Genomic DNA, 26,581 nt, shown 5'->3' with positions numbered 1-26,581 from the left:
TACATAAAAGAACAAAGTGATTGATGATTATCTTAGGCCGATCAACCTATCAAATTAGATGAAAATGTGAATAAGTTTCAATCTCAAAGCTAATTGTAGGGCATTAAATATGGTTGATTTTTTTTTTTTTTGGATAGCATTTAAATATGGTTGATATGATCTAAGTAATATAAAGAATAACAAACCCCAAGTTAAAGTTTTCGATATGAATATAATCATAGAGAAATTTTTGTATGCACCTTAAATACACTAATATTAATTTTTGTTGAAAGACTCCTTCGATATCTAACAATATAATGGTAATTTCTACAATGAAAAAAAATATAGGGACAATTACATGATAGTTATTTTTAGCTTTCATTTTACAAAATAGCCCACCCAATGTTTTAATTAATAAAACTAGCTAAAACTGAGGTCAGGTTCACAAAATTAACCAAAACAGTGATTTTCCATCTCTTTTGGATATTTTTACACCTAAAAAGCTAATAGGATATTCTTTAAACTAAAAAACCTCAAGAATAGTTTTTCAAGTAATTATTGGCAAGGTTTAAAGTATCGCATATCGATAGTATATTGGTTAGGTGATTTTAAGAGACGTATCATATTGTTTCGCAGATACATATCTATAGGTGCAGAATTGAATAGAAATGATCAAAATACATAATAAAATAGTCTAATTCAAGCAAAAAACAATAGACATAGCTAAAAATAATGGTTGCACTACACCCCCAATATGGCATAAAAAGACTCAAGATACGCTAAAATTACATGTGGACATGGTCAAGAAATGTGTGGAAATACTTCGGATATACACAGAAAAAAATACATAGGCATAAAATACTATAAATAAATAATGTATAATGTACATCACATACAAAACAGAGAACTTACTAGTGCATTCAATATTTTCTTAAAATTGTTTTGTACTGAAAAGAAGGAAGATACAGAATAGGCAATCTCCTAGAACCCAATTGGGGAAAAGAGATTCTATCAAAAGAGGGTCCTTTCTAACCAGTTCCCAAACAAATCCAATTACAATTATAGTATGAATTAACATGAACTTCTACATCTTTCTGAATAAGCTTCTTCTCTAGCTCCCCTGGAAAACCCATTGGTTTTTGCTCTACCTGGCACCCTATGCACTACCAGCGCAAGCACTGGCCCCGTCAATGGAGCCCCACTTGAGGCTTAGTATAGTCCACAGAAGCTGGTAGCACTCATGCCCAGGCCAAAGAGCACACAACTGTCCAATGCAGGAAACAGAGGAGCAGAGGGGATTCGAATCTGGGACATGAGATTTACCAAACCACTTGGGAGTGAGCTGGGGACCACTAGACCACCACCCCCGGTGGTTGGGACAGCTACCTTCTATCTTAATAGATTGGACTTTCCAAGTCCCCTAGATCCTCTCACTTATAATGTAAACCAACTAAGAATCAGATTGGATAGAAATAGCCATCAAATCTTTCAACATGCAGATCTTTAAGCCTTCCTAAATTACTGTCATCTCCATTATTAATACCGAAAGTTGTTCTCTTTTCCCTGCAAAAGCCAGTGTAAGATTTCCCTCCTCATTTCTTACCATGCCTCCATAAGTTGTCGAATCAATTAGAGCCCCCCCCCCCATCACAGTGCAGTGCAACTATATGTTGGGGAAACTTGGACCAAGAATAAGATCCATACAAGTAAGGATTCCACTCAACTTGTGTACTCTTGTCAACATTAACATCTAAAAGATCAACATTAAGGTCATACATTCAACTTTAAAAAAGAAATATGTATGAATAATTATATCTACAAAGTTGTGTTCATGATCACTCTTATGGAGCAATGGAAAATGAAAACATTTAACTGCATGTCTACAGTTTTAAAGCCAATGACATTTTTATTTTCGGCAATGCCTCTGTCAAATACACCAAGAATCTGGTGGATTTTTTGAGAAAGTGTCAAAATTACTCTAAACAGAAAATCAACCTTAAGAAAAAGCAAGCTTTTCTTAGGGAAAATAGCCCTCCACCGAAAACACAGGATTGCTGATCTTTTGGGGATGCCGATTTCCCACTTCCCACTCGGTATTTTGGTTTGAATGTGTTTAAAGGTCACATAGCCAGCTCAAGGTTGCTGTCCATTTTAGATAAAATCAAATCATAACTTTAAGGCTGGGAAGGAAGTTACTCCCCCAAGTTGGTAGAGTGGAGTTTGTGCATTCTATGATTTCTAGCATTCTCATTCATGTATTTTCAGTCTACTGGTGGCCTAGAAATATCATTAAGCAAGCAGAAATATGGATGAAATTTTTTTATGGACTGTCAATATTGTGAGTTAGTTAAAATAATCACAGTTAAGTGGGAGTCAATATGTTTGCCTAAATCAGAAGGGGGTTTGGAGATTCATCGGCTTTGTGAAATGAATTTTGCTTGCCTCTATAAACTCTTGGATGATAAAACATAAGGAGGGTAAAGAAGCAAGCTTCTTAGGAGGTAGACTGTTGGACTCAACAAGAAATCTCAGACTAAATATTTAGCACTCTTGCAGCTTGCGTGGTGTTGTGGAGAATATATAGCCCAAGGGGTCCCCTCGAGAGTAAACACACCCCATTCGGGTGAAGTGTGTTTTACCCTCGGGACGAATGGCGGAACCCCCACGGGAGACTCAAAGAGCCCCTCGGGAGGGACGCACATGCCCACTCGGGCAAGTGTGCTCCCCTCCCTTGGGAGACTTGAAGAGCCCCTCGGGAGGGACACACATGCCCACTCGGGCAAGTGTGCTCCCCTCCTTCAGGAGACTCGAGGAGTCACTCGGGAACGACGCACACCCCCTCGGGTAAGTGTGTTCCCTTCCCTCGGAAGACTCCAGAGAACCCTTTCGGAGAAAGCACACACCCACTCGGGCAGGTGCGTATTATGTCCTCGGAAGCCATGCTTGAGATGAGTTCGAAAGATAAGAAGACCTTCAATACTAAGTCCAAGAGTGACGTTGAAGACGACCAAGTCAAGAGGGTCAGTTAGAGATAACTACCCACCATATCCATTCCGAGACTTGGGGAAATGGATAAGCGAATAACGGCTTTATTTGGCCTGCCAAATAAGGGAACGTGCTTCCTAAGATCTCTCACCCACTCTTCAACTGAATAGGCAAAATTCAAGGAGACGCCGCCTCCAGGTATCCTCTATATAAACCTTCATCCTACAAGGAGAAAGGTACGAGATTCATTTTACCATTATCCTCTACGCCTTGAGAATCCTCTCAAGGTCCTCTATTGTTGCCTAAACTAACTTGGGCGTCGGAGGTGGATCCCCGGCCAATACTAGGCCGGCTTGTTCTTGTTTTCTTTGTGAGTGCAGGCATCTCAGCTATTCCCATTCGACTATAGATATCTTTAAGTGGTCATCCAAGTATCTAGCTCTCGAAGAAGGTTTAGACGCAACAAATTGGCGCCGTCTGTGGGAAACGTCACAAAATGTCATGGCGAGATGTACCACCAACCAGGTGATGAATTCCAATCAAGTTACTACTCGAGGAAGAGAAAGAGAGATGGAGAATGAGCGTGTTGAAGAACAGGTTCTCCCTTCTCCAAATCAACAAATTCCTATTCAAGAGGAAGGTCGAGAAGGAATTCTAGAGATTCCCCCAAGAATCACACCAACTCCATTTGGAGAAGGAGGTTCAAATCAACCCCCAATTCCAACAACAGTAGCCGATCTACAAAATATGCAAAGGGAAGTGCAACAACAAATGTTGGAACTCCAAGGAGTACCATCCGGACCTTCTGGAAATACACAAGAAGGACGGAGGCGTGAAGCTGCTCGACGTACTAGGGGTAGGCAACGCCCAGTGAATCATGTTCGAGAGAGGCAAAACCCAAGGGGACCCGGGCAAACAATCAAATGTGTGGGAACAAGATCTCAAGGAATCCATATTGAAGAACCACCTCCCCAAGGTAACCAAACTCGGGGAAGTGTGTTCAACCGTTTGGCTGGGCTCAGGCAAACTTAGGATTTACCAAGAAGAGAACGTCGAAATGAAAGAGTTCGTGAACAAGAAGGTGAAAGCCAAGGAAGAAGGAATACAAGGTCTGATAACCCGAGAGGGTCAATCAGCCAATCTAGATCTTCTCATGGACCTACTTCCCAATATTCAGATCTTGGAAGTGTTCGGTCTCCACAAGGGCGTCAAGAGGCGCATGGTCTCGGGAGAAGATTAGATGACTTGGAGAGGAAGCTTGATGATCGGGACCTTGATGACGACTATGATGTGGTCGACAGAGAGCCCTTCTCTGAAGAAGTCATGAGAGCACCTCTTCCACCCAACTTCATCATGCCAACGTTCACTCCTTATGAAAGTAATTCTAATCCTCGTGAATATATTAGTTATTTCAAGTCTGTCATGGCTGTGATTTGCCGAGAAGATGAGTTATTATGCCGAACCTTCCCGGCTTCTCTCAAAGGCCCAGTAATAAAGTGGTTTTCTAGCCTAAGGCCAAGATCTATCAGAAACGTCCGAGAACTTGGGAGAAAATTCATTGCTCGGTTCTGAAGTTGTATTGGGAGTAAGAAGATGGCAGATAGCCTCTTCGCCATTAGACAAAAGCCGAATGAGTCTGTTTGAGACTCTCTCTTAAGATTTGATAAAGTGGCTATTGAAGTGGAAGAGTTGGATGATACGGTGGCATACAATGCATTATGGAGTGGGATACCCCAGCATCGCTTTCTAGAGGTGTTACTTCAAGATAAGCCCAAGACTTATGGAGCCCTTCTCAAGAAATGCCAAAAGCAAGCGACAAGTGGAGAAGTTATTGAAGCCCGTGAGGAATCCACAAAGGGAGTGAAGGAAAAGAAAAATTATGGAGAACGAGGTCAGAACTCAAATGCTCGAGGGAAGGATGATAAAAAAGGACTTTGGAGAGATAGACTTGCCAACGAGTACTTTACACCTCTCAATACCAAGAGGTCAGAAATCCTATTGCAAATTCAGGATAAAGACCTCTTGAAGTGGCCGGGCAAGCTCCGTGCCCGACCGAAAGATAGGAATATGACTAAGTATTGTCGTTTTCACAAGGACTATGGCCATCACATGGATGAGTGTAGAAATCTCAAGGTTGAGATCGAGAAACTCATCCAAGCTGGTCATCTTGAAAAATATCTTCAAAGGAAGCGACAAGATCGAGAGAAGTCTCCACCAAGAGTAGCCAAAAGACCCTGATCCAAGAGTCCCAAGCGTGTAGATAAGCATCCCGAGAAGAAGCCAGACCACCAAGAAGACTCTCCTATCTATATTGTAATGGGAAATCCAACCGAGGAATCCATCAAGAAGGCTAAACAAAAAGCACGGTTCGTGGGATCGATGCAATTGCTGAGGAAACGAAGAAATGACTTATGCCCATATCCAATAACCTTCACAGATGAAGATCTCAAGAGCATAACTACTCCTCATGATGATGCTATAGTCATCAAAGTGAAATTGATGAATTGTGAAGTTCACCGAGTCCTTGTGGACACGGGATCTTCAGCTGACTTATTATCCTATGAAGCATTCAAGAAGTTAAAACTTGAAGATGAGATGATGACTCCATGTGGGACTCATCTATATGGATTCACCAGATCCTCAACCATATCTGAAGGTACAATCTAGTTGGATTTAAGAATCGGGGAATCCCCTCAGGATGCCGTTATCCAGTCAACCTTCATGGTGGTTCGGGATCTCTCGGCATACAACGTCTTGCTCGGAAGGCCAACTGTTAACGCCTTGGGGGCTGTGGTCTCTCCAAGGCATATGAAGTTGAAGTTTCCAACAACAGCAGGGGTCGGGGAGTGCTCTTCAGACCAGCGACTCTCAAGACAATGTTATGTGAGTTATCTCAAGAAAGTAAGAAGATCCGAAAGGTCAGGCAATACAATGAGTATAGAAGTTTGAGATGATCGGGATGAAGAAGCTATGGAGAGAGCCGAACCAGTTGAGAAGCTTGAGCGAATTCAACTTCATCCGGATTTTCCCGAGAGAGGAACCATGATCGGTTCAGAACAGCCTACAGACTTCAAGAAGGAGTTGACCGAGTTCCTCCAGAACAATCTTGATGTATTTGCATGGTCGGCCGAAGACATGCCCGGAATTGATCGAAGAGTTGCATAGCATAGTTTGTGGATTAGAGAAAATGCAATTCCAATAATCCAAAGAAGACAAAAAATTTCGCTCGAGAAACATGCGGCCATCAGAACGGAAGTGGAGAAGTTAGAGCAATCGGGTTTCATCAAGCCGATAGAATGCCCAACTTGGTTGGTGAATGTGGTCATGGTGAAAAAGGCCAACGGGAAATAGAGAATGTGTACGCATTACATAGACTTGAATAAAGCATGCCCAAAGGATTGCTATCCACTTCCCCAGATCGACTTGTTGATCGACGCCACAGTGTGATATGAAGTATTGAGCTTCATGGACGCTTACTCGGGATACAATCAGATTATGATGAATCCCAAGAGAGGCACACGGCCTTCATGACGGATCGAGAAAGCTACTTCTACAAAGTAATTCCCTTCGGGTTGAAGAACGCCGGGGCAACCTATCAAAGAATGGTAAATAAGGTCTTCAAAGACCAGATTGGAAGGAATATGGAAGTATATGTTGATGATATGATCATCAAGAGTATAGTCCGAAGAAGTCATTTGGAAGATCTTGAAGAAGTCTTTGATACGTTGAGAACATATCAGATGAGATTGAATCCAGAGAAGTGTGCGTTTGGTGTTTCTTCTGAGAAATTCCTTGGATTCATGGTATCTCAAAGGGGAATTGAGACTAACCCAAAAAAAATCAAAGCCCTGATTGAGATGGAATCACCAAAGACGGTTTGCAATATTCAATGTCTAACCGGAAGAGTAGCCGCATTGAATAGAGTCATTTCAAGATCGGGTGAAAAATGTTTGCCCTTCTTCAAATCTCTCAAGGAGCTCGGGAAGGCTAAGGACACGTTATGGACCGACGAGTGTTAGCAAGCGTTCGAGAAGTTGTAGGAGAAGCTCGGGTCACCGCCCCTTTTAGCCTGACCTTCACCTGGAGAACAACTATTCACGTACTTAGCCATTTCTTCGGCAGCAGTAAGTGTTGTATTAGTAAGGGAAGAAGGTACTTCACAAAACCCCATTTATTTTATAAGTCATGTTCTTGTCGGTTTCAGCTGAAACACGATATCCGGATGTGGACAAACAAGCCTTAGCTCTTGTAACCGCATCTCACAAACTCATGCCATATTTTCAAGCACATTCGATCGTAGTCTTGACTAACTTCCCGTTAAAGAAGATCCTACAGAAACCAGACTTAGCGGGAAGGATGGTAACATGGGCTATCGAGTTAAGTGAGTACCAAATTGAGTTCAAGACTCGTCCAGCCATCAAAGGGCAAGTTTTGGCTGATTTTGTCCTCGAAAGTAACATATACACTTCGGGAGAAGGAGACCAACTTGGTCGGGAAATATGGATTTTATATGTGGATGGCTCGAGCAACTCTTTGGGGAGTGGAGCAAGGCTAATGTTAATTAGCCCAGATGGGTTCACAATCCATTACGCTCTAAGATTTAACTTCAGAGCTTCCAACAATGAGGCTGAGTAAGAAGCCCTTCTAGCAGGTCTAAGACTTGCCTGAGCCTTAAGAGTTCGTGAGTTGGAAGTCCGAAGCGACTCTCAATTGATCATGAATCAAGTTCGTGGTGTGTACGAGGTGAAAGAAACAAGAATGGCTAAGTACTTAGCCAAAATTGATGAATGTCGCCATTATTTTGATCAACTCGAAATGAAGCAAATCCCAAGAAGGGAAAATGAAGTGGCAGATGAGTTATCCAAACTAGCCTTATCCAAATATTCAACCTTAGGCTCAGTAATCTATATTGAGCAATTGGAGATTCCTAGTATTCAAGAGGTCGAGGCAATGGATATTAAGGAAGAACCTAGTTGGATGGATCCAATTATGGCATATTTGAAGAATGACATTCTTCTAGAAGACATCAAGGAAGCTAAGGCAGTTAAGAATCTAGCAACGAAGTTCACCATACAAGAAGAGCAACTCTATAAAAGGTCAGTCACACAACCTCTTCTAAGATGTGTTGGCCCTTCTCGAGCTCAATATGCTTTAGCCGAAGTGCATGAAGGAATTTGCGGAGCACATATGGGGGGGTCAAGCATTAGCCCATAAAATAATACATCAAGGGCTTTATTGGCTGACCATTCAAAAGGACGCGGTGGACTATGTCAAAAAATGCAAGCAATGTCAACTTTATGCATCTATTCCAAGAACTCCGGCTGTCCCGCTTACATCTGTCTCCAGTCCAATTCCTTTCGCCATGTGGGGGATGGATATTGTCGAAAAGCTTCCAAGGGCCACCAATAGTAGGGAATATTTGGTTGTTGCAATTGATTATTTCACTAAGTGGGTGGAAGCCAAACCTCTCTCGACCATTACTGAGCAAAAGTTTTTTGAAGAGAAGATCATCTACAGATTTGGAATTCCAAAGATCCTTGTGACCGATAACGGAAACAATTTGTCGGAGCGGGTTTCAAACGCTTTTGTGAAAGATACTATATTGAGCATAGAACCTCATCTATGTCATATCCACAAAGCAACAGGCAGGTTGAAATAACCAACCAGACGCTATTGGATGGGATAAAAAGCGTCTGCAATCAAGTCGAGCAAGGTGGGTAGAAGAGCTACCCAGCGTCCTTTGGTCATATCGTACCACTGCCCGAACTCCTATGGAAGAAAGTCCTTTCCAACTGACTTACAGCACCGAGGCACTTGTCCCAGTCGAAGTATTAGCAGGATCGAAGAGGTACAAAGACTTTGATGAAGAAGCAAATGAAGAAGGCTTAAAGGGTAACTTAGATCTTATTGATGAAGTTCGAAGCATGTCTAAATATCGAAATCAAAGATATCAAAATCAAGTGGCAGGATACTTCAATACTTAGGTGAAGAATAGAAGAGATCGTCCGGGTGACTTAGTGCTTCGCAAAGTTGCGGCATCCGACCCAAGGAACCAAGGGAACCTCTCACCTACCTGGGAAGGGCCATATGTCGTCGAAAAGGAGACAAAGTCGGGGACCTACAAGCTAAAAAGTTTAGCAACAGGCGAGACGATAGACCGAACTTGGAATTCCATGAATCTCCGAAAATTCTATCAGTAGAATTAGTCAAGATATGTAGCACTTGCCAACAAGTCAAACGACCATTTGATTTTCAATAAAGTCTACATCTCCATTTTTTTATATCCCTTTTCCATGAAGAAAGTTATAGTGAAGAATTCCCAAATGCTTCCTCAAAGGAAGAAGAACCCAAGAGAGTTCTTGACCTAAGATAAGTTCAAGAACGCGAGAGCGTTCTTAAGATTAAGAAGAGCCCAAGAGAGTTCTTGACTTACGATAAGTTCAAGAACCCGAGAGCGCCCTTCAAAGTAATAAGAGCCCAAGAGAGTTCTTGATTTAAGATAAGATCAAGAATCCGAGAGTGCTCCTAAAATTAAGAAGAGCCCAAGAGAGTTCTTAACTTACGATAAGTTCAAGAACCCGAGAGTGCCCTTCAAAGTAAGAAGAGCCCAAGAGAGTTCTTAATTTTAGATAAGATCAAGAACCCGAGAGCGCCCTTCAAAATAAGAAGAGCCCAAGAGAGTTCTTGACTTAAGATAAGTTCAAGAACCCGAGAGCGCCCTTCAAAGTAAGAAGAGCTCAAGAGAAGTTCTTGATTTAATATAAGATCAAGAACCTGAGAGCGCTCCTAAAATTAAGAATAGCCCAAGAGAGTTCTTGACTTACGATAATTTCAAGAACTCTTTTGCGTTCTACGAAAAAAGGAAGACCCAAGACGGTTTTTCAAAGGATAGATTTCCCTAAGGCATTACACTCGGGATACTTCTCGGGTAGCCATTCGGGAGAAATCTTAGAGCTTTCTTCAAACCAGGAAGAACCCAAGAGGAATTTTGAATTTAGAAAGGTTCAACAACCCAAAAGAGTTCAACGAATAAGGAAGAAATTCTTCAAGAGATAAACTAAGGCATTATGCTAGGGGTGTCACTCGGGGCAATACTCGAGGGGTCACTCGGGATCATGCTTCGGAGAAACTCGGGAGAAAGAGAAGCATAATGCCTCAGTAATTAGTAGGCAATCACAAATTTGAAAGGTAACACACACCATCAATTTGTTAAAACTTCAACATCTATTTCAAAATATTTGGCTGTGATGACCAATATTACAAAAGGAAAGCAGGAAAATAAAGACAAGTTTTCTTTCACATAAGAAAGCTAATTCTCGGGAGGGTCTTGCTCTTCGGGAAGGCGGAAGGTTGGTTCAACAATATCAGTCTCGAGCTCATTTTCGGGAGTCTCCCTAACCACAGAAGTCTCCCTTTCAGAGCTATCTCCAGTACCATCTTCTTCAATTTCATCAACGTAGAGGAGGGGATCGGGAGGACTAAACGGTTCCTTGTACTGAACCCCCTCAGGCAAAGCTTTCTCGAGCTCTTCATATATCCTCCCGTCCAATATCTCAGATAGCTTCTCGGGGTGAGGAAGATCAACTTGTTGAAGAACCGCAGTAAAGGCGTCATCAAGACCCAGATGCTAGGAAGCGACGGAGAGAGCAGTCTGAAGCTTCCTGAATTGAGGAGTACCAAGATAGGAAGTGATAATCTCCTTATGAACGGCATCGGGAACTACCTCATCAACATGAACGGGAAGCTTCCCGGCATTCACCTCATGACGAAGCTGATGAACGAGGGACTCCATTTCTTCTTTCCCTCTCGCAAACTCCTCCTTCTCCTTAAGGGCCTTCTCCAGGTCTTTCTTGGTTCGGGAAAGCTCTTCTTCAAGAACTGAGTTTCTTTCTGATATCTCTCTCAATCTCAGGTTCTTCTCTTCATCTTGCTTCTTCAAAGACTCAACATTCTTTCTCAAGCCAGAAAGTTCTACATTGGCTCGTCAGTGGGCTCTCTTAGCCTCTCGGAGTTGATCAATGAGATGCTCAGAACGAATCATACACTCTCCCATGTAATGCACTCCTCCCGAAAAATACCTAAAGGGAATTTGGAATATCAAGTAACTAAGTTTACCTCAAGAGATACATAGCCGAATAACTGAAGAAAGAGAATTACCTATAGGGGTTGGCGTAAAATCTCTTGTCAGAAAGATTTCTCAGATGATGACGGTCTGACGGGATCATCCCTTCAAGAAACCAAGATCGGGCAGCATTGGAGTCCCCGATGACAGTGTAGAAGTTAAATTCCTCCCAGGAACGAAGACTGGAGAAGCCCTGGTAGACTCTCCAACAGGGTCCTCGGGAACCTCACTCCCATCCTTGGGAACCCAAGGCCTTTTTGAAGGCTTGCCTGACTGGTTGGAGGGAGAGACTTGAGGAACGCCAATGACGGGAGGACCTCCTACGGGACCTACGGGAGCGCTTCTCTTGGAGCCTTTCTTCAAGTATCCAGAGGATTTTTCCGAGCCAGGGGTGCTTAACGCCTGGCTAACTGGACTAGCTTCTTCGGTGGTGGTCTTCTTAGCAGGCTTGTGAGCGAAGGCTTCTTTTGTGGAACCACTAGAAGCAGCCCGAAGAGCGTTGATATCTAGTTTGCTGGCCACTACAAAGAACAGACAAAGAAGATTAGAAGAAACAAAGCAAAAGAATCAAATAACTTAAGAATGACGAAAGAATAAGGGGCTCACCTGGAGAAAGACCCCACAATTGTAAGATAGATGGATACTCAGAAGAGTACCCATGAAATGCGGCCGAATCCCCCTCAACCCGAGTAATCCTCTCTAAGGCCACTCCTTCGGCGGCAGACAACTCAACGGGCTTATTAAGTTCTTCAAGTTCTGGATTTGTTTTCTTCACAAAGGTAGTCGGGAAGGACGGTTGGACTGGGGGCTTGCAAAAAAAGAAGTGATGTCTCCACCCCTTTGTGGATGTCGGCATAGTGCCCGGGAGGATTATATTGCCCGACCAGTCAACCACGTTAGTGGCCCGATGGTTAAGAGAAAGCCAACCCTGCTAAGATTGACTCTTAACTTCGAAGAATTGGTGAAGAAGAGGAAAAGTTGGCTTAACCCCAACATTGTAGCAAAAACCAACAAAACCAATTACGTTTCTCCAACTATTCAGGATTAAGTTAGAAGGAGATATCTCATAATGCTTGAGTAAATCTTCAATAATTCACTGTACCGGAAGACGAAGACCTCCCAGGAAGGCATCAAAATAAAGGGAGAATGACCCTTCAGGGGGCTCTCCAATCCGACTAGACTCAGACAAGAGAAGAAAGGTATAATCACTAGGAATTTCACAAAAGTCTTTCAAGTATTTAAGATGAATCTGCTTGAGGTCGCAAGGGTAAAATTCAGGACCCAAAAGCTTCCGATCATAATCAATATGAGAAGGGGTTTTCAGCTTATTCTTTTCTTCATGAACTTCTTCCTCTAAAAGCAATTCAGCATGAAGTAGTGGAGGCCAACAATTCCTAGAGTCCGTAGGACGAGAGAGAGGGGGACGAGGCAAAGAATGCTTTCGGCGAATAACTCGAGATTGGGCAGGAGAAGGTTGACCAGTCTTCTCAACTTCTTGACGATCGAAAGAGGGAATAGAAGAAGGCTCAAGGTCAATCAAGTCAAGTCCTAAGTCAGAACACAAGGGTTTTTGACTAATCGGGTCATCCCTAGCTAAGTTAGATGCTGCTCTCACAACTTCTTGAGAATCAGCATAGTTGGGAAAGTCTTCTTCACTAGAATAATACACAGAATAGGTTCGAGAAGAGGCTTCGGGATCCGAAACCTCACTGACTGGAACCTCCCGAGGGGAGGATAGTCGGGCAAATTCTTTGCCTTTCTTCGACTTATCCATAATTGCAGAAATGGTAAAGGAAAAGAAATCAAGAAGGGATAGAAGAGACTTACTAGTTGGAGAGTCGAAGAGAAAAACGAAGAAAGCAAAGGCTAGCGACGCAGTGGAGGAAACTTGAGAGCCAAAATGTTGTCAAACAAGAAATGAAAATGAGGTTACTCCTCTATTTATAGTGAGAATGAGGAAATGAAAGGTCGCGATCCAACGATCTATGATCGAACGATGCAACGGTTGTGATTAAGAATGCCAAAGGTCGCAATCTAACGACTGGCGATGAAAGGACACAATGGTTGAGATTGAGAATACTAAAGGTCGTGATCTGATGGTCAAGAATCAAAGGTTTCAACGGTTGGAATTATGTAACCTTTGGCTTATCAAAAGTTGCAACCAAGAAACGATTACGACAAATCGACGCGATGTTTGTAAGTTAAGAATAGCAACGTTTTAAGAAGACTTTTGAAGAAATGACTTTCGTCATTTGAGATGACATATACCCAGGAGTCTCTAGACAAAAACTTGGACGAGAAGAGATGCGAGAAAAGCATTCCATACATTCTAGAAACCAATCGCACGGAATGGGAGGCTCTGTTGTGGAGAATATATACCCCGAGGGGTCCCCTTGGGAGTAAACACACCCCATTCGAGTGAAGTGTGTTTTACCCTCGGGACGAATGGCGGAACCCCCACGGGAGACTCAAAGAGCCCCTCGGGAGGGACGCACATGCCCACTCGGGCAAGTGTGCTCCCCTCCCTTGGGAGACTTGAAGAGCCCCTCGGGAGGGACACACATGCCCACTCGGGCAAGTGTGCTCCCCTCCTTCAGGAGACTCGAGGAGTCACTCGGGAACGACGCACACCCCCTCGGGTAAGTGTGTTCCCTTCCCTCGGAAGACTCCAGAGAACCCTTTCGGAGAAAGCACACACCCACTCGGGCAGGTGCGTATTATGTCCTCGGAAGCCATGCTTGAGATGAGTTCGAAAGATAAGAAGACCTTCAATACTAAGTCCAAGAGTGACGTTGAAGACGACCAAGTCAAGAGGGTCAGTTAGAGATAACTACCCACCATATCCATTCCGAGACTTGGGGAAATGGATAAGCGAATAACGGCTTTATTTGGCCTGCCAAATAAGGGAACGTGCTTCCTAAGATCTCTCACCCACTCTTCAACTGAATAGGCCAAATTCAAGGAGACGCCGCCTCCAGGTATCCTCTATATAAACCTTCATCCTACAAGGAGAAAGGTACGAGATTCATTTTACCATTATCCTCTACGCCTTGAGAATCCTCTCAAGGTCCTCTATTGTTGCCTAAACTAACTTGGGCGTCGGAGGCGGATCCCTGGCCAATACTAGGCCGGCCCGTTCTTGTTTTCTTTGTGAGTGCAGGCATCTCAGCTATTCCCATTTGGTTGTAGAAGTCTTCAAGTGGTCATCCAAGTATCTGGCTCTCGAAGAAGGTTTATACGCAACACGTGGCATTAAAAAATTGTGCAGTTTCGTTCAACAAAATGAACAATGGGTGGTTGGTGATGGAATAAATGTGAGGTTTTGGTACCATCATTGGTTGAGAGGCTTTTCTATTGCTGCACTTGCTGGTCTAAATGAAGCTATGAGGTCCTCAAAATTGTTAGTTGTTGATTTCCTTGTGGAAGGAAATTGGGTGAATCCATAAATGCAATCCCCAGTGCTTAAGGAGATTTTTAAGTTGATTCACTTGACTCATATACCTAATGAACAACTGCTGGACACTTGCTTTTGGATACAACACAAAGATGGCAGATCAGCATGAATTTATGTGGGAACAAAAAAACTCCGAAATTGAGCTAAATGCAGACGATTTGGAAGTCCAAGTTACTTTCACGACAGAAGTTTGTTTGGAATCTGTTTCATGAGAAACTTTAGGTGGATGCTTTTGTGCAAAAAAGGGGAGTGGCCTTGGTCTCTCGTTGTTAATTTTATGTTTCTGCTGTGAAGGATATACATGTCCTTTTGCCGCACTGTGTTGGGAAAAAAAATTTCTGCTTGCTTTGGTGTTTCTTGGACAGCAAACATTTATTGCAAGAGTATTTTAAATGGTAGAAGCAATAAGGGAAGCTAATCACTCTGGGTGAAGCATGGGTTTCTGGTTGTTCACTGGTTTGGTTTTACTTAATGCCACAATAGACACAATTATTAGGACTGTATTAATGAGAAAGAACAGCTGCTTCAGAATGTTTTCTTTGCAATTAGTTAGTAGAGGTTTGCGATCCGAGGAAGGCGAATTAATTCTAAAATGCTGGTCCTAGCCAAATCCTCAAAGATACCAGTGAGAATCAAGAAGCTTCCCCTCCACAAGAGGTTTTCTGGACTGCTCCTCCCAAGGGCTAGATAAAATATTGATGGGTGTTCAATTGGGATCCCTAGGCATGCATGTGTAAGAGGAGTCTTCTGTGATGCAAATGACAGAGTATTACATTCCTTCCATGTGTGGGTGTACAAACAACTTTGAAGCCGAAATGGAGGTTTTTATTTCAGGTATGGATGGAATGGGTGCATCTTCTTCAGTTTAAGAAAGTATGTTTAAGTGTGACTCTATGGCTGTTGTTGTGCTGCTCCAAAAAGGGATCTTTCCTTGGTGAGTTCAGCAACGTGGGAGAGGTGTTTGCTCATTTTTCTAGTCACACTGCTATAGAGAGACAAACACCATAACTAATTTCTTAGCAAAACTGGCAGCCAAACATAGATCTTCAGGCATGGATGTATCCTGGCCATCTTTGGTTAAGAAAGATCTAGCTGGGGATGCCGACCAAGATTTTGCTTTTAAAGCGTTGTCATCATATTTGTGATCTTTTGCACCATGTTTTGATTTACAAGGAATTGGCGAGACTAGGTGCAAGGGGGCAGTTGTTGTTGCGGGTCAAGTAATTGGGGTTCCCTAACATGTTGTATATTGTAATCCTTTTTCGTTTGTTAATATAAATGATCTTATAGCGAAGGAAGGAAGGAACCAAAAAAAAAAAAAACTCTCTTTAAAAGAGAAGCCAACAAAAAGAATAAAAAGAGATTTTACCATGGAAAAAAGATAAAAATAAAGGAAAATCGGGGGAAAATGGGTATTACCATACTACAATCTTGACTGATTTGAGGAAACATTATATTCGAGGGAACCAGTTAGCACCTAACCTCCCTCAAGTGAAATACTGAACAGTATTCTTTTTCATTCTTGTAATCCTTTTCGTTTAGGTAGACTCCCATATAAAAATAAAAAAATAAAAAAAAAACGAAAAAAACAAAAACAAAGTTGGATTAGCTCAATGGATTAAAGCATCGTGAATTGCAAGGGCGTTCAGTAAGACAGGGACATGTTATCGAATTCCAAGAAGTCTCAGGTTAAGAAAAAAAATTTAAATCTATATTAAAAGGGCGAAGCCCTTTGGAAAAGAAACCAAACAAAAGAACAAAAAAGACTGCTAGTGACGAATTCGATGCATCTAACCTCCCTCAAGCGAATGATTAAATTTTTCATCCAACAACTAAAAAAAATAAGAAATTGAAATAATAAATTAATACTTTTCATTTGTTTTTATTCACTTTGTTTAAGTGGACTGCAAGTCTATACAAGCCATTGGCTTGGATTTGAGCTCCCTACCTAGCTGGTTGTGTAGATTTATGAAAAGGTTGGCAATCTCTTATTCAGTGCTTAGTGAGTGGCAAAATTTTGAGCAGTTGATGTTGAATATTCAAATCAATGGATGAACATGGCATGGCAGTAATCATCGGGTAGTCTACCTAAACATCTTACATACTCTTTCCAATAATTCATCTTTCTTTAGTGGACTTGCAAGTCTATCTGTGTCACCATGCATCAAGTTTGAAAAAAGAGAAAAAGACTTGCAATTGACTTGGACTTTAGGATAACAGCCAATCTACATATGGATTAAATTAGTGGCAGATTTGAATTCCCACACAAGCTTATTGCATAATTTAGATTTCTTCTTACCCTTTCATGTGCTCCTCTTCTAAGCCAGCTAGAGAATTTTAATTATTTGTCATAGGATGATTAAGATATGTTCCCAGTCCTTGTTAAATTATTGGCATCTCAGTTTAACAATAGAGGTATGCTTGCAAATCACTCATAATGGAGGGCTCACAAGGAATACCTTCATTCACATACTGAATGGAAGTGGTTCACTGCAATAATCACTTATGGTTATGTTTGATGGTTGTTTGGGTTGTGCCAAAGTGAATGAACTCTGTCATTAAACTGGATTGAGTACATAATAACCCATAAATTCATGTAATATAAAAATCATCTAGAACTATGAATGATCCATTAACCATACTACAGACTATGCTTTTTAACATTTTCCCTTTTATGAACCATGTGAACAATAAGGCAACAAACAAAAGAGGAACTTCAAAATAAGTGCCAAGCCTAATTTGTGAAGATAACATCAGATCACTATCTCAGATCTATATTCCAGAAAATGAAAAGAATAATAAGACACCAGGGTGAGATGGTGTACCTTCCCCAGAAAACCACTTTAGAAAATGAAGAGTTAGTACTAGAAAAGGATCTGTAGTAACCTGCATATACAGTGTATTCAAGTGAAGGGGAAGGGGAGAAACAAAAATTCTGTTGTTATGATGATTTGGAAGACTCATCATGTACCGAAAACATTTTTCTATCTTACTCTTTCCAATAATTCATCTTTTTAAGTGGACTTGCAAGTCTATCTGTAGTTCGAAAAAAAAAAAAGAAAAAAAGAAAAAGAAACAAACTTGCAATTGACTTGGACTCTAGGATAACAGCCAATCTACATATGGATTAAATTAGTGGCAGATTTGAATTCCCACACAAGCTTATTGCATAATTTAGATTTCTTCCTACCCTTTCATGTGCTCCTCTTCTAAGCCAGCTGGAGAATTTTGATTATTTGTCATAGGATGATTAAGATATGTTCCGAGTCCTTGTTAATGGATTAAATTAGTGGCAGATTTGAATTCCCACACAAGCTTATTGCATAATTTAGATTTCTTCCTACCCTTTCATGTGCTCCTCTTCTAAGCCAGCTGGAGAATTTTAATTATTTGTCATAGGATGATTAAGATATGTTCCCAGTCCTTGTTAAATTATTACCAACTTGTAGGATACATTACATATGAGAACGTATACCCAGTCCTTGTTAATTTATTACCAACTTGTAGGATATATTACATATGAGAATGTAAACTCTTAATATTTGTAATCCATCAAATCGCTGACCAATTGCAAACAATAAACGATTATTCATAAATCATTGCATACAAAAATTATTCATGTGTGAAAACAAGATCCTTAATATAAGAAATGTCCTACGAAGTTGGCAGTTGAAAACTTTTAAAAGTAAAAAGTGGTAACATCATTACTTGGGTGTAATATATGACATAATTATATAGGAAGAGTTTCCGCACCACCCCTAAGTTACTCGTTAAAAATAATGTCATTGCCTGAGTAATCCAATTTACCAACTATAAAGTGAAACTATGTCTATGACATTCCTTGACATTAGAAAATCACAGTTAAGTATGGATAAGTGTTTGTTATGTTCTAACCTTAATTCTTGTACCCGATTTGAAAGATAGATCTGCACTAACATATTTTGGTGTGCGACTCGAATGACCCATTTCCAGAGATCTATGATGGAAGCAGAGAGTTTGGACCAACCCGTTTACTAGATTGGAATCTATATATATGTATCCTATGTTCACCTACGACATTATTAAAAGACTTGAGATTTTTCAATTTGGGTTTTGGATGAGAATTCTTGTAACGATGTTCTTGGCGATTGGTTGTGAGATCTCTTACTGTTCTTCTTCTACATAGTAAAAAAAAAAATCCTCTTATTCTTCAACCTTGGACGTAGCATATTTCATTGGCTTATGAACGACGTTAAATCTCTATGTGTTTTTATTTTATTTCAATTTCGATTTGTTGTTTCGTGGTGTTTGTTTTAACAATGTTGATGTAAATAAGTCAACTTTTCAAAAAGAAAAGAATAACCTTGAATGAAGAACCTTACCTTTTGCTGGATTCATTTCTTCATCTTCCTTTACAGTGTGCAACTTCTTCATCTCCTGATTGTAAATCCTAATAAAGTTTGGGATATATGGTTCATGGATACTATTTTTTTAACTTACGATGTAAGTGTAACATTGAAAATGGCTAATTAAAAACTTGCTGAGATATTGGTGTTAGCAATAGGGTTCTTATAAATTGGGCATCTCAGTGGGTTGCTATAATATTAGGGGTATCTTAGGGTGTGCATGGGATTGAAAACCCCATGTAATAATGTCATATATCAAAGTTCATGTGGCATTATGTCCAAAATAGTCACTCGAAATTGATTCCAAGTTATTTTATTGAAAGTTGTTATTGAATAATTTCTAACATTCATTGGTAAATTTTCATTGAGCATAAACCCTAGAGTGTCTGGTAAGCCAACCACAGATAGATAACCTGCCATGGAGAAGTAACCAAGATAAGCAAAGTTTTGGTGTTCATATTTTCCAAGTTTATAAAACTATTAGATTTGTCAGCCTTTATGGGAAGATGGTGAGGACGTTATTGATAATCTAAACCCAAATAATCAAAAATTGTTTTGAAGGAAATGAAGATACGAGTCAAAGAGTTAGTTCCAATTTCATGAATATTTTGATGTTATATTAATATTATTTGTGTGGGGCATGATCTAAGTAATAATTTTGGTGTTAGCCATCATACTTCCTTGGAGGAAAATACTTCCATAATAAGAACTCTACCGCACAACAATAAAGTACATTTTTTCATTCTTAAAATGAGTTTATCAACGCAAACTTGTTCTAATAAATGTCTTAGAAATATTTCCAGGACAGGATCATCAAACACTCATTTCAAAACAAAGAACAGTCCACCAGCATAGAAATATGTAATTTCTCACTCCAAGCAAAGCATTCCACAAGGAAATTCAAGAAAAAACAAACAAACAAACAAGGAGTGAAAAAAAGACTAAAAAATAAAGAAGAAGAAGAAGAGAACAAGTGGAGGCCACCGGCATTGCTTTTGCAAGTTGAATCCTCCACAGATCTTGCTATGTGGTTTACTTCGGTTTCCATTCTCTGGCACAGATGCCCTTGAGGAGGATTCCTCACGAACTAGTTACAGGGGATTTGCAGGAACGTAAATCACAGGCAATTTGATATCATTCACAATTTGACCTTTAAACAAACCCGGGGTTATATCCTTAGCTGTTGTACCGTGTGGCATGGGCATACACTGAATAAGGACGCTGTCTACGCTTACCATACTGATCGGAGCCTTCTTTGAAGCTGGCAATTTAAAAGTAAGGTCACATGTTGACCTAGGAAAAATGATTCCTTCGAAGGTAGTCACAAAGTAGTTCTCCCAGTTGATGGATGGAAGCACGAAAGCCACGAATTGATTTGTATTGTTCGCGAGTTCAATTGAACATGAGCTCCACTTATTCAACTTGAACAGAAATTTTATCTCTGTAGGATAAATGTCAAGAAGATCTCTGAGTATCCCGCTTGAATTCAATACCTTTACCGGAAAAAAGAAAAATCTGAGTTGAGTGTTTTAGGATGAAAAGAAAAGAGGGCTTACCAAATGAGTGCTAATGCAATATCAGAAATATATCATTGCATAAAACACTAACAAGAATCATAGCCTCATAGAATTAAAATAAGTAAGATCCAATATGGAAAATTTGAACCATTAGTAAGTGTTGAAGAATAATTCAGAGAGTAGAAATAGAGAGGCTTCATAATTAAGATAGGGAGAAAGGACCATTGCATAAACTTACCAGGTCACTAATCTTTGGTATCGGAGGATAAATCGCCAACTCAAATCCTATTTTCAGTTTCTCTAACTCTTCAGCAAGCTTGTTTGTTAATTTTGTGGATGGCCAAACCAACTCCAAATCACGGAATGCACGGTTCTGGTATACTTCTGTTGGAAGCTCTGATAGTTGAGAACAACAACTGATGACTAACTGGCGAAGCCTTGGCATTGCACGTTTCTCTAATTTCCAACTAACAATATCTGAATTTGAAAGTTTCAGCACCAGCAGTCTCGGAAATGAATCTTCAAGGACCTTCCATTCATCATTTTCAAAATTCGTCTCCACCAGCTTTAGCGTCCGAAGCTTTGGTAGTTCCCCGAACATCTCCATTACATTAGGCTGGAGAACTGCTGCTTTCACAGTTATCTGGGTAATGGTTGCAGGCAACATGATTGTCTCTATGAAAGTACATTCCTCTGCAAACTTCAATGACTGAAGGTGTTGTAAGCTGAAAGTGGCTTCTTCCTCTGCTTTGGATTCACAGCGATAGCCATTTAATCCTAATTTTCTCAAATTAGGAGCCTTGTCTGAAACACGTACGTCACATGTAGGATCATTTGATATGTAAGAGAGAGTCAGGAGGTTCGGTAGATGGTCTTCATTTTCAGCTTCAGGCAACATACAGTTCCCACCTAGATAAAGGTGCCTCAATTGTTGCATCTTCCATATCTCCACTGGTAGCTCATCGAAAAATGATGCTTTTCGCAAATCAATTGTTTGGAGATTCCAAAGGTTGAATATAGCAGCAATCGGAACTGGGATGCTCTTGGCAGGTTTCACCTTCAAGTACCTCAAATGAGTTAGATCTCTGATTGAATCATCGATTTCGTCCTGAGCTTCTTGGTCGCCAAGATTTAGCACCCTAAGCCGTCGAAAATGTTGGAAGAGTGATCTCCAATCTTCTTTCGAAAAGCTCTGGATGTCCTGGCTAAAAGAAGAGAAGGAGCGAAGAGGCGGACATAAGTCAGAGGAGGAGTTTCTTGATTTGGATAAATACTCTCTGCAGTTGCCATGAATCGAGAGTATCTTTGGTTTGATCTGATCAGCACCGCCTGTGCTACTTGTATTTGTATGATCTCCACCGGTATGAACCTCCAGAAATCCTTCTTTTTTTGACAAATGGAGGCAAAAGTCCCGTAATATATCATGAATAAAGTATGATTTTGCCCTTCCGTCGGATCTTTGTCTGGATATTTGAATCAAGCGTAGGCCATTGAGCTCGTCTAAATAGTATTCCGCAGCATCCTCCATCGTGCCATTCACATTATTGACCAACTGTACTGGCAATCCTATTAATCCTTCAGCTACCCATAACTGGATCAGTTGCTTCAAATCAATCTCGGTGTCTTCTGGGAAAAGACCACCGAGATAAAGAAAGCATGACTGTAGGTGCTGGGGCAACTTACGGAAACACAAGGTCAAGATGTCCATCTGCTGATCGTAATCCCCGCTTAGTTCGTCGTTAATTTGACTTGCCATACTGGACCAACTGGATCGTTCAACTCTGATGTCAATGGCTTTAAGAATATGAGCCACCACAGATATTACAAGTTGCAGCCCACAACAGCTTCTTACAATCCGTCTTCCCTGGGCTTCCAGTTCATCACCACCAGGGTAGTCTGGTTCGTTGAAATATAATTTACAGAAGAGGATCCAACTGTGATCTTGGTTTAGGGACCTTAGTTCGAAACAATCAAATTGCCAAATCCCTTTCGAGTTACAGAAATTGTCCACGTACTCAACTACATCACCAGAAGGAGATTCGAAAAAGTATTCGGATAGGGGGAATGGTTTTGTGTCAGATCCAGTTGCATGAGAAGCCACACTAGGAAAACGGGTGGTTATTAGAATACGACTGTAATAACTATTATCGGGGAAAAGATGTTTCAATGTATCCCATGTTTGGGTATCCCAAACATCATCCACCACTATGAGATACCTACGACCCTTCAATTGCTTCCAAATTTCGTTTTCCAGATCCCTGTCTTCCATCTCATGGATATTTTCCGTACTCACCATGACATCTCTTAGAACACTAAGCATCAAATCCCTCAACACATATGTTTTAGAGACCGATATCCACCCACAGCAATCTATATAATTTCTAAAACCACCATATAAAAGTTTAGCCAGGGAGGTCTTACCTGTTCCTCCTTCTCCAGTGATTGCAATGACACTCAGCTGCTGTATTCCCTTTGGGTTAAGTAACCGCTGACACATTGTTCTTATGTTAAATTCGGAACCCTTGAAATTAGTTCCATCCACTATCTGCAGGTGTTTTCTTTTACAGGGGGCAGCTCCCACTGATTCTTCTGCATCCTCTTTGCATACGTTGCGGTAATACTCGTCGCTGTTGTAAGTATGAATGAGGCTTACGATTGATTTTATCTGTTCACGGACCTCAAGATCGACCGAAGCCGCAGGGTTGTCGTTGCGGGCAAGTTGAAGTGATTCGTCATCTTTATCTTCTGTACTAGTGCTGTTTGTACTAGTTGTGTGCTGCTTTGCCAAGATTTCAAATGCGTCCACCACAACATCACCAGACTCAACAGCAAAATCCCTTATCATTTCAACTACCTTACTCATCTCCTGGTCTGAAGAAGGGTCTGCAGCTAGATGATGATGATCAGAATTACTTCCGTCTTCAGAATAATACACGAGTAGAAACCCAAACATGACCTCGAACTGCTCGCAGAACCATGATATTTGTTCCCTCAACCCACTCTGCATATCATCTGCCGCCAGAAGTAGACGCAGGTTATTCAAGAGGATCATCACACAGTGCACTTCTGCCATTTGCTTCGTCGCCATCTAGCAATTTTCAGCGGTTTTTCAGTTTCTCCTCTTCTTACAAATCTCTCCAGATTTCAAACATATATTGGATCAGTTTCTTCAACCCAATCACATCAACCATATTTATTCCGAGTGTTAATTAGCTCAGATGTCCCTAACAGGCAAAACCCAGTTTCCAAGCCCAATTATTTTAATTCCAAGTTGGAGGACTAATTAATTATAAAGAGAAGCGGAAGACTAGGTATCTTTTTTTAATAGAGAAAATAAAACTTCTATTAGAAATTCAGAGAACAGTTACAACCCTGAATTAAACTAAGAAATTCAGAGAACAGTTACAACCCTGAATTAAACTACCTACAGGATTAATAGTTGCTTGAGTAGCTAAAGGAGTTAAACAAGGTGGGGGATTTAAAGTTACAGAAAACTTGACTCTTTATATCCATAAACAAGTTTGTCAAAAGAGTCACCAAATGTAAAGGCCATTGTTTTCCTGCCGGCTTGGGTAGAATTTGAGAAACTGTTTAAAGGTTGTACACACTTCTGCTATAGATACTCTAAGCACTTTTGATTTGTCAACTTATACTTGTAAAGTCAAAAGCAATGCCTCCATTTTGTCCATCTTTTTCAACTTGCCTTCTTTTAAAGATAAACAATTTGTGACTTTCATTTTGTGACTTTCAAAAGTTGTTTAGAAATCCCTCCACACATTAGAATGGGTGAATGTATATTCCTAGATTCAATGCATAAACAATTTATTTCATATAAGATATGATCATCTAGAATATAGTAACTTTCCCTAGCATGGTTATGGTTAGGGGTGCAAGTTTAGCCCTGGCGGCCCTGACCCGCTGATAAGCATGCATTTACCATTATTTATTTGATTTAATTCCCCATACTTATTTAATTAAAGAGATCTAATTGAGTATTTTTGTGTATTTTTCAGGAATAAGGAGATTTTGGATATTAGAGATAATATGGAGTAAAGTTGGCAAATATATTAGATATTGGTGGATTTTAAATCATGGCATTCAATCTTGCTGCTCAAGAAATCATGAAAAGTGAGATCTTAGCCAAATTGGAAATAGGTGGAGGTCTAAGGAACAAAATTGGTAATAAATCTGAAAATCGGGTAAACAGACCTACCTTCAGTATTTTGGGCATATCTCTATCGTTTCATAGCTTGGATTTCGATGATTCAAGATGCTATGAAACGATATTGAAAATATCTACAACTTTCCAGTTTTGAGTTTTTCCAAATTCCGAAAGAATAAAGGTCAAATCGACGGGTAAAGAGAGGGGATTCATTGTTTGCGGGAGACATAAAAGAGAAGACAACCACAGAAAAGAGGACGGCGAATGCAGCTCTCATCTCTCTCATTGCTGAAGAAAAAGACCACATCTCTCTCTCTCTCTCCCTATGTTTCATCTTTATTTTTCTTATGAACTTTGTAATAATGAGTAGCTAGTTCCTTTGCTTTGGGATGTAGATGAACCATGCTTATTTCATTAAGTTGATTGTTCTATATCTTCTAGTTGATTGTGTTTGAGTTTGGCCAAAGATGTTCTATAACTCAGCGAACTAAGCGTGCCAAGCTTCCGCGAAGGACGATAGTCTTGCGAAGATAGGGCATATCTAGGAAGACCATCCCTAATTTACTTTGAAGTGTAGAGTTATATCGATTAGGGAAAAGCATTGGGGATTCGAAATCCCAAAGATCTTCACATATTCACAGTTAACGTTTTACATTAGTTAATAGATTTAGTTTAAATTTAGTTTTGTTAAATTCAATCTTAGTAACTTAGCCTTTTAGTTCCCAATAGTTCGACCCCGCACTTTCTGCTTGCTAGATTACTATAGGATTTTATTTTTGATTGGTTAGCGACACGATCACCCGCCCTAAGCCCGCCTTGAGCCCGAATAGGGCTTGGGCTAAAGATTTTGGCCCTAAGGGCAGGTTAGGGCCAGAATATTCTGGCCGTGAACTAGGGCCAAGGGCGGGCTTGGGATTACTCTTTGGCCCGCCCAGCCCATCCCGGCCCGTCCCTGATTTTGGCCCTGACACAGGCCCTGATTTTGGCCCTGATCTTAGCCCTGAGTTTGGCACTGATCTTGGCCCTAATTTTGGCCCTGACCCAGGCCCTGATCTTGGCCCTGATTCTGGCCCTAATCTTGGCCCTAATCTTGGCCCTGATTCTGGGCCTGATCTTGGCCCTGATCCTGGCCTTGATATTAGCCCTGATCCTGACCTTGATCCTGGCCCTGATTTAAGTCTAAAGACACTGGACCCTCCACCCACATGGAGAGGGATTAATTGTAATACATATGGGTGGATACTTAACACGTGTCAAATTTTAGAAACATGATCATGTTTTGTAGAAAATAAAAAAAAAATAAATTATAACCTCATTACCAATGTAATAAGCATCTATTTGATTTTGGCCCTGATCATGACCCTAATTTTGGCTCTAATCTTAATATTAATTTGACGATGATCATGTACTACAGTACTAGATTTTTACCCTGATTTTCATACTAACATTGATCTGAGTCTTGATTTTAACATTTAATCACTTTGATCATATTAGACTATAAATTCCCTTTTTATATTATTTTTAAGGTAACTTTTATTTTTCCAACAAAGTCATTTTTAGTTCAATAAAATATTGATTTTGTTTTTTGACTAAGGCGAGATAATATATTATAAATAATAAAAACTATTACATAAAGAATTAATATCTAACAAATCTATACCCCAACTTCTCATCATGAATATCTAACAAATCTACTGTGATATTTCAAAAAAAACTTATTAAAAACATATAGCTATGTTTGTAACTAAAACATCATTTTCTTTAACTATGAAAAAAATACTTTTTTTTTTGTTGGATACTAAATTATCGTCGATTTACTTGTTCACAAGGTTTTGAATATGAATTTTTTTGTATTGAATAAAGATATCAATTTATTGAACAGTTGTGAATGAAAACCTACCTACCTATGGCTTAAGTTCTTGACTTTGAAGATAAAATTTTCATTTATCAGATTCCTTTTGAATTCTGAATCTCTGA

General features: G+C 40.3%; 1 protein-coding gene across 1 annotated transcript; it reads right to left on the bottom strand.

Moving 5' to 3' along the window:
- Positions 1-19,637: 19,637 nt before the first annotated feature.
- On the bottom strand, positions 19,638-23,638 carry LOC149029298 (putative late blight resistance protein homolog R1A-3). The gene is made up of 2 exons (XM_089150465.1): positions 20,681-23,638; positions 19,638-20,418 (listed from the first exon to the last, which is right to left on the bottom strand). Exons 1-2 carry the CDS (start codon positions 23,528-23,530, stop codon positions 20,017-20,019), a joined length of 3,252 nt encoding a protein of 1,083 aa, XP_089006591.1. The 5' UTR covers positions 23,531-23,638; the 3' UTR covers positions 19,638-20,016.
- Positions 23,639-26,581: the final 2,943 nt, after the last annotated feature.

This window comes from Hakea prostrata, chromosome 1 (genome assembly GCF_041222555.1).
Source record: "Hakea prostrata isolate BN-2017 chromosome 1, UWA_Hpros_2, whole genome shotgun sequence".
Lineage (NCBI taxonomy): Eukaryota > Viridiplantae > Streptophyta > Magnoliopsida > Proteales > Proteaceae > Hakea > Hakea prostrata.
This window is presented reverse-complemented; position numbering and strand designations above follow the sequence as displayed.

What these genes read in the sequence shown, in the direction of transcription:
- LOC149029298 (XM_089150465.1), bottom strand. Translation starts at nt 23,530, where the DNA reads ATGGCGACGAAGCAAATGGCAGAAGTGCACTGTGTGATGATCCTCTTG. An exon ending in TACCAAAGATTAGTGACCTG is followed by an intron (nt 20,419 to 20,680) that starts GTAAGTTTATGC and finishes TTTCCGGTAAAG; the next exon opens with GTATTGAATTCAAGCGGGAT.